At 38.8% G+C, this 13731-nt stretch overlaps 2 protein-coding genes across 2 annotated transcripts; one reads left to right on the plus strand and one right to left on the minus strand.

The window, feature by feature from the left end:
* Window positions 1–132: 132 nt before the first annotated feature.
* Window positions 133–10314, plus strand: LOC103943198 (MAP3K epsilon protein kinase 1). The gene is given in 26 exon segments (XM_009353434.3): window positions 133–636; window positions 1091–1225; window positions 1592–1612; window positions 2106–2179; window positions 2266–2356; window positions 2451–2534; window positions 2730–2831; window positions 3424–3555; window positions 3868–3939; window positions 4133–4236; window positions 4391–4496; window positions 4617–4832; window positions 4834–5004; window positions 5203–5538; window positions 5617–5661; window positions 6026–6127; window positions 6129–6206; window positions 6324–6407; window positions 6615–6706; window positions 6792–6875; window positions 7162–8009; window positions 8278–8666; window positions 8751–8885; window positions 9124–9530; window positions 9734–9848; window positions 9928–10314. Coding segments are annotated over 26 exon segments (4260 nt in total). The 5' UTR covers window positions 133–576; the 3' UTR covers window positions 10105–10314.
* Window positions 10315–10431: 117 nt separating this feature from the next.
* On the minus strand, window positions 10432–13361 carry LOC108866966 (eukaryotic initiation factor 4A-3). Its single transcript, XM_048585192.1, has 8 exons — window positions 13033–13361; window positions 12678–12918; window positions 12483–12563; window positions 12245–12352; window positions 12034–12153; window positions 11490–11657; window positions 10931–11017; window positions 10432–10823 (listed from the first exon to the last, which is right to left on the minus strand). The coding sequence occupies exons 1-8, from the start codon at window positions 13320–13322 to the stop codon at window positions 10710–10712; spliced, it is 1209 nt and encodes a 402-aa protein (XP_048441149.1). The 5' UTR covers window positions 13323–13361; the 3' UTR covers window positions 10432–10709.
* Between the last annotated feature and the right edge of the window lie 370 nt (window positions 13362–13731).

Genomic DNA, 13731 nt, shown 5'->3' on the forward strand with positions numbered 1-13731 from the left:
TTTTTTCATGAAAGCACTTTAAATATAAGGTTTCTGAATAGAAGTGCTTTCTTATACAAGCGATTCCAAATATTTATAATAGAGGTGGTTTTTAGAAAAGTTGGGGAAATTGGTTGCAACAAAATAAGAGAACATTCCCCTCCCATTTGACCCTTCTCTTTTTAAAGTCGTTAATCGACAGAAGTTTCCCCGCTGGAGTCCACTGCCCGTCTATCATTGCTGAGTTGGAGCCTTTGAGGTCCAGCAAAGGAAGAGGAGTGCTCTGCTCTTACTCCTTCAATTACCATTTTATTTATTTATATTTATTTTGTTATGATAGTTTCTATGATGATCATGTCATGTTACCACCACCTCCATCCTAGTAAACATTCAGTTCCGTAGTAACACCCTCCCTCTCCCTCCGTACATTCTCTCTCCGTACAAGTCGGAGCTCTGCTCCGTCCTCCCTTCCTAGAATTCCGGCAAGCTGTCCGATCATAATTCCAAATCCAATTCTGTCCCTCTCTGTAGCTCTACTTGTTCTGATGAACCACCATCTTCTCTAGGGTTTCTCATCGGTAAGCCGATTCCGCAGAGATGTCTCGGCAAGCGGCGTCGGCCCACTTCCACAAATCCAAGACTCTCGATAACAAATACGTAAGCAAATTCATAGATAGCTCAATTTCCAGTTCACAGTTTCTTCCGTAGTAATGTGTAATTTGTGTTTGGAATTAGAATGTCGACAGTTTCTTCTCTGCAATTGGTAAATAAATTGAGGGTTAGGGTTTTTGTTTTTCGATAGTGTCTGTATTTCGTTCCCTGCATTTTCCTAACTGAGCGTTTGCGTTGAACTGTTTAGAGGTTACTAATTTTGTCATTTTCAGCTTCATGGTTTGTTGGTTTTCACTGACACTCTCCTCCATTTGGCTTCTGAGAAACTAATGCTTTATTGCTCTAATTCTTAGTCTGGCACTGGCAGAAAATATCTTCAACAAGTCCTCTTTCGAAAAAAATTAAGATAAATTCATCAACGTCTAGATATGGTGTTAGGATATCCAACAAATCTTTCGTTTTATTCGTATTTTGAATTATGTGAATATTTTTGGTGTAGATGCTTGGAGATGAGATTGGAAAGGGAGCATATGGTCGAGTTTACAAGGGTTTGGATTTGGAGAATGGAGACTTTGTCGCAATTAAACAAGTTTCTTTGGAGAATATTGCTCAGGAGGATCTCAACATTATAATGGTTGGACCAGCTTTCCTTTGTCTAGCAGTTGTTACATGTTCTTACAAATAACCATGAAGGAAATAGAATTGAAATAGCACATGTTTTTAGTCTTTGTCAATTAAATGTGAATATATGTATATATGCGTGTTCATGTAGGTATGGCTGGGCTTGAAGGCCATTTGTTTCAGAGGATTTAAATTTATATGATTTTGCAAATTCGGCTATGTGTCGTAAAAGTCAAAATTATGATTTATATTTATGTTACTCAAGCATACCATCTCTCCTGCATAAGTTGTTTCCAGTTTACACTACATTAATTTGGCTCACTGGCTGCTGTTTTTCTTTTGATTGCTTCTCTGGTCGTACAATGTGGTGACATTTTAGCAAGAGATTGATTTACTCAAGGTATGTTTTATTTCTTTGTTGTCATCTTTGTTTTTCTGATGTCAATTATTTACCTTAAGCTGAAATCTTTTACCATAAATCGTGTCCCGTTATTGTATGTTAGCACCTGTTGCAGATCAACTTTCTGGGGTTTAAATGAGGACCCTTTGAAATGGGTTGATTTTCATGTACCTGCGACTGTAGCCTATAGCGGTCCTTCATATTTTGCACATTTATCCTTCTGTCAGAATTCTGTTAAATGATAGGAGTCAGTTATAGTTTTTGGCAGGTCTTATATATGTTTGTATTGTTGATTAAAGTATTAATGAAAGCTGATTGAAATTTTGGGCCCGGCCAACACGATCCGCTGTATACAGTGGTTTTGATGCATTTCTTCTGAAATGCTGTTGCTGAGTTGCCCTTTGCTAACCTATTAACACTAGACATTCGGGATGCCTTTGGAATGAGATGCATGCTGAGTACAATGCTTAGGGAATTAAATTCACTTTTGCAGAATTTAAATCACAAAAACATTGTGAAGTACCTTGGATCCTTAAAGACAAAGACTCATCTTCACATAATCCTGGAGTAAGTGAGCTCGCAATTTTCCCCAATATTTCATGTGGAAACTCTGTTGAGAAAACTTTGTGATGTTTTTATTGCTATACTTGTAGATATGTGGAGAATGGCTCACTTGCAAACATTATCAAGCCAAACAAATTTGGACCTTTCCCAGAATCATTGGTAGCCGTGTACATTGCTCAGGTTCCATAATGTCCTTGCTGTTCGTTATTTGTATGTGTAGGTGCGTGCAAGTTAGATATTTTAACTTGATATTTGTTATAAACTTATGATACAGGTTCTGGAAGGGTTGGTATATTTACATGAGCAGGGAGTAATCCATCGGGATATCAAGGGTGCAAATATATTGACAACTAAAGAGGTGACTTACATGTGTATTTCTCATCTTTTCTAGATGAGTTTACTTTGATAGTTACCATCACCTTCTTGTGAAGTATTTGTTCGATTGGGATTTCAAGCGTGCAAAGATATTGGTCTACAATCTGTTGCTTGTGTACCTTTTCCATTTAGTAATAACTTATTGTATTGCTTGATCTGTATGGGTCATCCCTTTCAGGGGCTTGTGAAACTTGCTGATTTTGGTGTTGCGACAAAACTGACTGAGGCGGATGTTAATACACATTCAGTTGTTGGAACGCCATACTGGATGGCCCCAGAGGTATTCTTATTTTCCTTTCCTTTTTCCCCATTCCTTTTTAGGTTGTTGAGAAGAAATATACTTGTATAGGCAATTCATCCTCCATATGGAAATTTCCACATGCGTGCACCTCCTGGAACCACATAATCCAAGTAATCCAGCTAAATCCTCCCAAAAGAGCACCCTTTTCTCTAGCTTTATTAGGCCCATACACTCCAAACAACCACCAATCTTACTGTTATTCCCTGCAATAACTTTTTTTTTGAAACATGGCATTCTCCCTCAGCCGACTCTAATACCGTCACACCTGGCCTCAGAGGTATTTTATAGTTGCTATTTATTATGCTAATTAATTAATAATAATTATTATTAATATAATTATTATTATAAAGAAAAGAAAGTCTGCCTTTAGTATATGGGAGCAAGAGGAACTCAGTATTTGTTTTGTTAAACTAGCTTGATCATGCATGCCAAGGCACAAATGTAAGCAGTCAAATGAAATCGTTTTTTGCATGACGTGCTGAATTTGTGCTGAAAAAAAATCATGCTTTTGATTCAGTAATGAAAATGCTAACGAGAGGCCTTAATTTGATGGAAATTATATATGTTTTAGGTGATTGAAATGTCGGGAGTTTGTGCTGCTTCGGACATTTGGAGTGTTGGGTGCACTGTTATTGAACTTCTTACATGCGTACCTCCTTACTATGATCTACAGCCTATGCCAGCACTGTTTCGTATTGTTCAGGTGTGTTTAACTTTCATTTATTCCCTAATTTGCTCCATTTGTTTGGCATGGTCATTTTTTTTTTGGGGGGGGGGGGGGGGGGGGGGGGGGGGGGGGTGTGGTTGGGAAGCGCAAAGATGCATGTACTGCTGATTTTGAAGTGGTCATTTTCAAAATTGTGTCAGCTTGCAGTTTGAAGCTGTTTTCTTGCCTCCTTCCCTTTAGGCTTGTTGTATGCAAACAGTTCCCTATAATGCTAATTTTCTTAACATTGAGTACTAGCGTTGACAGTTTTGTTCTTTTTTCTTTTCCCTTTGCCTTCAATTCTTTCAGGATGAGCATCCTCCCATACCTGACAGCCTATCCCCGGACATTACTGATTTTCTGGGTCAGTGCTTTAAGAAGGTGAGGCAGAGATATTTTTACTTACTTACTCCATTCTAATGAAGAGTATTTAAGTCCACGGATAGATGGTCAAGTTTCATGGAATTTAGATTTAGAACTAAGTCTTAGCCTTGATGGAATTTTTCCTTAACTAAAAGTGGGTTAGTTGTAACTTAATTATATTCATCCATAACATTTTTGTTGCATATCTTAGGATGCTAGGCACCGCCCTGATGCAAAGACATTGCTTTCTCACCCTTGGATACAAAACTGCCGGCGAGCTTTGCAATCTTCAATTCGTCATAGTGGAACTCTAAGGTAGGTGTCATCAAGTACATCCTATGCAGTTTTTTGCTGGGGCTGTCTTGGCTTCGTTTGTAGTATTTTTCATTAGGTGTTTTTTTATTAGAGCTTTCAGCTTATTCAGATTGTTGTTTGGTAATTCATTTTAAAATACCCAGTTATTATGCAGACAAGAAGCTTCAATAGGTGCAGAAATTTCCAATGGAGATAATCCGGGTTCTGCTGAAAGTCCTTCTGCAGAGAAAGTTGAAGTAGCTGCTTCAACCATTAAAGCAGTGAGAGTCTTTGCCTTTTCGCATTACGCAAACTATAGGCTTAATTCAGTAGCAAAGTTTTTTAATCTAAGCTTTGGAGTTTTCTTGTATTATCAGTGACTTGGCTCTTTTGAACTTCAGGACTCTGGGAAAGAATTATTATCAACTGAGATTCCTGATATGGGAAGATCTGATGATAACCCTGCTTCAGATGTAAAATCGGTTGAGGAGAAAACGGATAATTTAGAAGATGATCTGACAGACGAAGTTCCCACATTAGCTATCCATGAAAAGTCATCTTTGCAAAATGGTTCTGGCAGAATATCTTCTCAGGAATTGGCTGCCTCTGAGGCCAACTGAGCTTGACGAGCCACCACATGCTAGCAACCATGATGCAGTGCTGGTGAATGGTGAGGTCAGATCTCCTGAATTAACGACAAAAAATGTAAGTGGTAAACAAGGAGGAAAAGGTGTTGGTTATAGAGCTTTCGGTTTTGGAACAAGAAATCTGGATGGCAGTTTTCAAAAGGTGAGACTGTAGTAATTGATGTTGATTTTTGTCTAACTACTAGCTGGTCGTATTATGCATGTTGTCAGTTTGGTGTTGTCTTTTTTGGGTAATATTTATTGTGGTGTCATATTTTGAAGTCCTGTGTAGAGATTGTTATTACTTTAACTTCAATCTCTCATATTTCTTACTCCTAGATTTGTGTCTGTCGTTTTGAAGGCTGCCAAGATGCCAGTTTTGTTGGGAGGTAATGAACTCAGTAAATTTAGCGATACTCCAGGAGATGCTTCCTTGGATGATCTGTTTCATCCATTGGATAAGCATCCAGAGGATAGGGCAGCTGAGGCTTCAACCTCTGCATCTATGTCACAGTCAAACCAAGGCAATACACCTGGGAATGATGCTGGGAAAAGCGACCTGGCTACAAAGTTGAGAGCTACAATTGCCCAAAAACAAATGGAGAGTGAAATGGGTCAGGCTAACAGCAGTGGTGGCAACCTGTTACAGCTTATGATGGGTGTTCTCAAAGATGATGTGATTGATATTGGTGGTTTGGTATGTTTCAAATTTTGAGTCCTTCTGTTTAATTTGCTGACTCGTCATCTCTAACACATTTTACTGTTTGTGTATTAGGTTTTCGACGAAAAGATGCCTGGAGAAAACCTATTTCCCCTACAGGTATTCACATTTCTTTTGTGGTTTTATGATTTATCCCATGTGTTAAGGATGTGTGATAATTTTTTTTCTTCTATGGAGTGCATTAAAGTCTAACTAGCTACAACTCTGAAGAATTTAAGACTACAAATCTGCACCTCTGAAGCAGATTGTTTTACGAGTCTTTTTTTTTTTTTTTTTGGATAAGAAAATGTATGAAAGATACAGTAACTTTATTATCACTCGTCAAAAGAGTGACATTGGTGCAGTGTGGTGCCTAAAGTGTGTGCTGCACAAATTGTAAAACAGAAACATCACACCAATCATAGAAGTATTTGTCTGCCATTTTTTTATGTGGAAATAATATCTGCTATTTCTTGTTTGGTAGGCTGTTGAGTTCAGCCGGTTGGTCGGGTCATTGAGACCAGATGAAACAGAAGATGTTATTGTCTCCGCCTGTCAGAAACTCATTGCTATCTTCCATCAGCGTCCCAGAGCAGAAAATTGTTTTTGTTACCCAGCATGGTTTGCTCCCTCTAGTGGAATTGCTTGAAGTACCTAAAACTCGTGTATGTGGACCCATTATTACCTCTCTTGTCATGTTTATGAGAATTATAAAAGATGGTTTCCACTTTTCAATTAGCTTTCTAATGGCTGTATGTGATTGTTGTTTCCCACTTTTGCAGGTTATATGTTCTGTGCTTCAAATTATAAATCTGATAATCAAAGATAATACTGATTTCCTGGAAAATGCTTGTCTTGTGGGTCTGGTGAGTTATAATGCGTTCAGGTTTTTGTGTTTTGTTATTCTGCAGTTGCATCTGGGCTATTGGCATCACTGAAAATTGAATCAGTTTTCTTTACATGCATACACATCTTATCTTTGTTTCTTCTCTCTATCTGAGTTTTATACTCAAGAAATTCGTGTTAGGTATTCGTTATGCAGCTTTAATTCCTATTGCTAACTTATATGACAGATCCCAGTGATAATGAGCTTTGCTTTTCCTAATCATTCCCGGGAAATTCGTATGGAAGCAGCTTATTTCTTACAGCAGCTTTGTCAATCAAGGTTGTGCTCCCTTCTGTAGTTAGTCATAATATTCTTGTTCACCGGAAAGTAGAGTTTGAGGTTGACATCAAGGATTTTTGTGCAGCCCTTCAACGTTGCAAATGTTCATAGCTTGCCGTGGAATACCTGTTTTGGTGGGCTTTTTAGAGGCTGACTATGCAAAATTCAGGTTTGTGCTTCTGTTTTTTTCCCTGTTGTTACTGTTAACCTAATTAAAAGTTAGCTAACTTTCTGTGGCCTCGCTCTCTTCTTGGGGATGGGTTATTCTCATAGAAGTTAGGCCGCAGAGGACATTTTTACTTGTTTGAACCCTGAACTCCCTTTTAGAATTAGTCAGACCATTTGGCTGTGAGGGTTGGTTGTGACTGATTAAGAAATGTTATTATGTTTTCAAGCTTATTATGGATAGTTAAGATTACTTGTGTCAAATTTTTATTAAACATTTTTGTATCCAGGGAAATGGTTCATCTAGCAATTGACGGGATGTGGCAGGTCTTTAAGCTTCAACGATCAACTCCTAGAAATGATTTTTGTCGCATAGCCGCGAAGACTGGAATAATGCTGAGGCTTATTAACACCCTTTATAGCTTGAATGAGGCAACCCGCCTAGCTTCCATATCTGTCGGGGGTGGATTTCCACTAGAAGGTTCAGCTCAGCGCCCACGGTCTGGTTCATTAGATTCTGGTCATCCAATTTTTGCTCAGAGTGACGTGCTGCTTTCTACAACTGATCAACATGATCTTTCCAAGGTTAGACATGGATTGATTGATTTTCATTTGTCAACTGGAACAGCAGAACCTGCACGTGCTTCAACTTCAAACTCTCAAAGATCAGATGCCAATCAATCAGATCCAAGATATCTTCATCAAGATACTGATAGAGCTCAATCTAGCAATGTGGTAGTGGAAGCTTTAGTTCCTTCTAAATTGACAGACTCAACATCAGTAGACAAAGTAGTAAATATTACAACTAAGGAACCTTCAATTACCTCTCGGGATCTAGACCTCAGGCAGCAGCGACCTGCTAATTCTTCTACTAGGGCATCCACAGATAGACCTCCAAAAATGATGGAAGGTACATCAAATGGGTTTTCAACAACAGTAACTACTCAACAGGAGCAAGTTCGACCCCTTCTTAGCTTGTTAGATAAAGAGCCTCCTTCCAGACACTTTTCTGGTCAGCTCGAGTTTGTACGCCACCTGCCAGGTTTGGAGAGACATGAAAGTATATTGCCCCTGTTACATGCTTCTAATGAAAAGAAGACAAATGGAGAATTAGATTTCCTGATGGCTGAATTTGCTGGTAATAGTCTTTGTCTAATCCATCATTTAGTTTATAACCTGTAAACAAGTGTGCCATTTGGAATCTTTAAATTTTATAATACGTGAACAATATAAATTAGTGTTAGGATCTAATGAATCAAACACAATTTTTTCTCCCACTCCTATTGAGCAGATATATACCAAAGTATTGATTTTAATTGCTTTCTTGTTCCATAATGTTGTTTAGCATTTACTTGGGCCCATTTTATCTACTTCTAAGTATAATTGATTCCTTCATTATTTTGCAGATGTCTCTCAACGTGGTAGAGAAAATGGGAATGTTGATTCCACTGCTAGAGTTTCACATAAAACGATGAATAAAGAGATGGGAACAGTAGCATCTATCAAAGGAGCTGCTTCCACTTCTGGCATAGCATCTCAGACAGCATCAGGTGTACTTTCTGGTTCTGGAGTTTTAAATGCTAGACCAGGCAGTGCAACATCATCAGGTTTACTTTCCCACATGGTTTCAACATTGAATGCAGATGTTGCAAGGGAATACCTAGAAAAGGTGGCTGATCTTCTGCTTGAGTTTGCGCAAGCAGATACTACTGTAAAGTCGTACATGTGTAGCCAAAGTTTGCTCAGCCGTCTTTTCAAGATGTTCAATAGGGTGGAGCCCCCTATTCTTTTGAAGGTATTTTCAGAAAGTTCCGTTGATTTATGTTATTGATTTATGTTACTGCAACCTTGATAATGTTGGTGCTCTGTCATTGTACAGATACTGAAGTGTGTAAACCATTTGTCGACTGATCCAAACTGCTTAGAGAATCTTCAGCGGGCAGAAGCAATTAAATATTTGATTCCAAACCTTGAACTCAAAGAAGGAGCTCTTGTATCTCAAATACATCATGAGGTGGGCAATCTGTCCTATTTCTAATGTTAACAATGGATTGTTGGCTAGCAAGCCGTGCGTTTTATTGTGTTTGTTGTTTGAAATTAAAAATACATGTGACCCCCTTCTGTCCTTAAATGTAGAGTATCTTAGTCTGTATGGATATTAACTCTACATAGAATGTTGATGACAAGAAAGGAAACTTCTTTAACATAAAATGACTGAGTTATAACTGTGTCGTTCTCATCGTTTTTTCTAGGTACTCAATGCCCTGTTCAATCTGTGCAAGATTAACAAGAGAAGACAGGAACAAGCAGCTGAGAATGGAATAATTCCACACTTAATGCACTTTATCGAGTCTAATTCTCCTTTGAAACAATGTGCGTTGCCTTTACTGTGTGATATGGCTCATGCATCGCGTAATTCGAGGGAGCAACTAAGGGCTCATGGTGGGTTGGATGTTTACTTAAGCCTTCTCGAGGATGAACTTTGGTCTGTGACTGCATTGGACTCGATTGCCGTGTGCTTAGCTCATGACAATGACAACCGGAAGGTGGAACAAGCATTATTGAAAAAGGATGCAGTTCAGAAATTGGTGAAATTCTTCCAGTGCTGTCCAGAACAGTATTTCGTGCACATATTGGAGCCATTTTTGAAAATTATCACGTATGTGATTGCATATATAGTCTATTTACTAGAAATTAATTATTGTATTTCTAACCTTCTGCATATAAACTTATTGATTGATTACGTCTTGTGTCATGTGTCTGACTGGAAGATTTTGTTTCTGAATGATTTTAAGTAGCATGTTTTACAAAGCTCCTCTTTTTCCTTTGTGGACATAACGATTGCTTTCTTTCTTTTTGCAGGAAATCATCTCGAATTAATACAACATTAGCTGTAAATGGTTTGACACCGCTGCTTATCACGAGACTGGACCATCAGGATGCTATTGCCCGTCTAAATCTTCTTAAACTGATAAAGGTGGGGGGAATTTTTACTATTCTGCAAGCTATCTATTTGCTTCTTCCTATTGTTAATACTGTTAATATGTCTGAGGCAGGCTGTTTATGAGCACCACCCGCGGCCAAAGCAATTGATTGTGGAGAATGATCTGCCTCAGAAGCTTCAAAATCTAATAGAAGAACGCCGAGATGGGCAACGATCGGGGGGCCAAGTGTTGGTAAAACAAATGGCTACTTCGCTGCTTAAGGCACTACATATTAACACCGTCTTGTAGTTAAAAGCCACGCTCCGCCCGCCCAGGACTATTTCTTTTCGTAAGTCGTAGATTTGATTCTTTAGGAGAAAGTGTATTTATTGTGTGTTGACGAGGTGGCCGTCTTTTTTTATCAGTGAGCTGCTTTGCTTGCCTTTTGTTTTCCTTCTCCTCCTTTGTACAAATATTTGATTACGCAAATTCGCCTATGGACACTTTATATTTCAGTCAGTTTCACGATTTGGGGCCAAAACTCGGCATACGATTACCGAATTTGCGGTGACATTCTGTCATTCTCCCTGGTGGTTCGAGCTGTCTCAGTGAATCAAACCATTGATGCAAAATACATTGGGAAACATAAAACCTGAATTCGCTACCAAATATGATAAAACCAAACACACTACAACTCATCAAGGTACTCAGTCCGCACACTTGGTGCTTTAAATCCAAGTCACACCAGCCTAAGTTAAAACATTATCGTTACAGCACAAGTAAACAAAGCATGATTTCAACTTGTGCTGGTGTACAATCCACCGCAAAATAAAGCCACGACAGCTGCACACATTAGTCATTCGACGCCAGAAAAACCAATCCACATCATTCGCACACGGGATGGCAAGCAACTCTCATATCAAATCCGCAACATTCATCGGCATTTCGTCTATCTGCGTACTGTAATACTGCTCAATGTCTCTTAGAATCTTAATATCATCACTTTTCACAAAGTTTATTGCCACACCCTACAAAGACAAACAAATTTTCCATATTAATCAACAAACAAACAGAATATCTTAAAAAGTACTTTCTGAATCAAAATTTTGATTCATGAGCGAGGAGAAAAACAAACCTTGCGCCCGAAACGTCCAGAACGACCAATTCGATGAATGTATAGCTCTCGATTGTTTGGGAGATCATAATTGATAACCAAAGAAACCTGATGAAAGCAAAAAATATCACGATAAGAAAAGCAGTTTAAGGATTATATGAAGGGACTAAAAGCTACACTTTTTGAAGAAAAACTGATCATAATTGAAAACCATTCAAAATTGTTTGTCTAGATAGAACCTTCAACTAGGACTGCTTTTTAGTTTAAGGTTCAGGCGTCCAGATCACTGTGCAGTAAATATACGGACAATAGATGTTTTACTTTTTTCTTCAAGTAAGGTTTAGGCTTTTTGTAAGAATTTAAGAAAGCAGCAAATCCTTCTCTAATTCGTAAACATTTTTCTGGTTAAATTGGGGTACCAGGTTTATTTAATCCTGACTACCAACTGAACAGGCAAAAAGGATCTCAAATCACACACTATATTTGATTAGTTTAACTACTCGAACCTTTAAATAAAGTCAAAGTCAAGAGATGATAGATTCTAGCTAATGATTGGACAATTGGGATAAGAAGAACTTGCCTGCTGAACATCAAGGCCCCGGGCCCAAACATCGGTTGTGATCAGGACGCGAGTATTACCACCACGAAACTCAGCCATAATAGCATCTCTTTCCTTCTGAGGCATATCTCCATGCATTGCAGAGACAGTAAAGTTATTACTCCTCATCTTTTCGGTGAGCCAGTCCACCTACCCAGTAAAATTCCAACAGTCATGCACCAGGGAATGAAATGTTAGTCAACCAGAAAAGGAAGGCGTTATGGCAGTGTGCCAAAAAGGAAAACCATTGCAAACAGACTATCTTGCATGCCTCTATTCCACCTAACATATTAAATTCTAAAGCTTGTGTGTATCGAATATCGATGTATAACTAGTAGGCACTAATGAAAATAGCTAAATCAGGATACAATGCATATGAGAACATACAATCTATACCCAAGCATCTAATAGGTGATCCCATTTTATATTTCTACTTTCCGCACGGAATCAATAACCTAACTACGGCCTTGAAACCCCTATTTTCTAATCAAACTTTGAGTTATTAGTATCACAGAGAAGTATTTACCTTTCGCTTGGTGTTGCAGAAAATAACAGCTTGTGTAATCGTAAGGGTATCATAGAGATCACAAAGCGTATCAAACTTCCATTCCTCTCTTTCGACAGCCACGAAAAATTGCTTGATTCCCTGTCATCACAAAAACACAGTTTACTACATATTTCACATTGCACAGAAAGGCAGCATACGTACAACAATACAAAACAGAAGCATTGTGTACCTCCAACGTCAACTCATCACGTTTAACAAGGATCCTTACAGGTTCAGTCATAAACTTGTTGGTCATCTCCAAAATTTCATGAGGAAGTGTAGCAGAAATCAAGCAAACCTACAATGTTACAAAGTTACAATTGATTTCAGTTTCAGAAAGAAATACTTATTTGGACAATAGTCGTAACATGACCGACATAAGCACATGTGACACATACAAATATGTGAAAGAAAGAAAAAAAAAATACCTGGAGCTCAGGAGGAAGATATCTGTAGACATCATAAATCTGATCCTTGAATCCTCTGCTCAACATTTCATCAGATTCATCCTGCAAAACCGAACCAGTCCCGAAAAAAAATCAAAACTAGGGATCAATGAAACTAGAAAGGGAAAATCCAAAATTCACAGTTAAAAACAGAAAAGATAGGAACAAGAGACTGACAAGAACTAATAATTTGATGGCTCGAGTTCGGAGAGTTCTTCTTTTGATCATATCACAGACTCTGCCAGGAGTTCCAGATACCACATGAACGCCATACTCGAGCTTTCGGATATCCTCACCCACGCTTTTGCCTCCAATGCAAGAATGAGCTTGTATATTTATGAAATTCCCAATTGCTAATATCACCTTCTCCGTCTGCGCCGCCAATTCCCTCGTCGGAGACAATATCAAAGCCTGAACCCTATATACAATAGATACAAATATACATGCACAAAATCAAATTAAAATTTTCCCAAGAACCAAACAGAATAACAACAGAAGGAAACACTAGAGATCAAAAGTAGGGCTGACGTACTCCCGGGAGGAGGTGTCGACGAGCTGGCAGACGGTGAGGGCAATCATGGAGGTCTTGCCGGTACCGGACTGGGCCTGGGCGATGACGTCGCGGCCCTCAATGATGGGCCTGACGGCTCGTTGCTGGATGGCGGAGGGCTTCTCAAAGCCGTAGTTGTAGACGCCTCGGAGGAGATCATCCCTTAAACCCATCTGATCGAAGGTCATGATGGGCTCAATACCGTCGGAAGTTACGAACTCCAGCTTCTCGTCACCCATTCCTCCGCCGCGTCTCGCCGATGTCTCTGTCATAGCTCTGATATTCCGATGACGACGACTATCGAGCAGGCTTGTCTGTGGTGTTGTTTTAGGGTTTGTTTGGCTGCCCTTGTTTCCCTGGATACGATTCACGCGACTGAGTCAAACGAGCGAGTGATGGAAGGCGTCGAGGGTTTTATAAACTTTTAAGTATTTAGGTTACTTTTTCACTTTCTTGTTTTTTATTTTTATTTATTTGTAAATTTAAATATTTATTTTGGCCTGGAACAAAATAATTGGGACCAAAAATGTATACTTGGATCCGAAATGACTCCATACTCTTGGTACTTACTTGCACTTGTATAATGAAACAAATTTTTTTAACCTTAATCGATATTGTAGAGGGCAGTTCGTAGTTGTTGAAACTTTAGTTCATATAGAACTCCAACAGTCTTATGAGACT

Source organism: the organism of the source record quoted next, unplaced genomic scaffold (genome assembly GCF_019419815.1).
Source record: "Pyrus x bretschneideri cultivar Hongxiangsu unplaced genomic scaffold, Pyrus_bretschneideri_v1 Contig22, whole genome shotgun sequence".
NCBI classification, from domain to species: domain Eukaryota; kingdom Viridiplantae; phylum Streptophyta; class Magnoliopsida; order Rosales; family Rosaceae; genus Pyrus; species Pyrus x bretschneideri.

What these genes read in the sequence shown, in the direction of transcription:
- LOC108866966 (XM_048585192.1), bottom strand. Translation starts at nt 13,322, where the DNA reads ATGACAGAGACATCGGCGAGACGCGGCGGAGGAATGGGTGACGAGAAG. An exon ending in ATCTTCCTCCTGAGCTCCAG is followed by an intron (nt 12,353 to 12,482) that starts GTATTTTTTTTT and finishes GTAACATTGTAG; the next exon opens with GTTTGCTTGATTTCTGCTAC. An exon ending in TCTGCAACACCAAGCGAAAG is followed by an intron (nt 11,658 to 12,033) that starts GTAAATACTTCT and finishes TTTACTGGGTAG; the next exon opens with GTGGACTGGCTCACCGAAAA.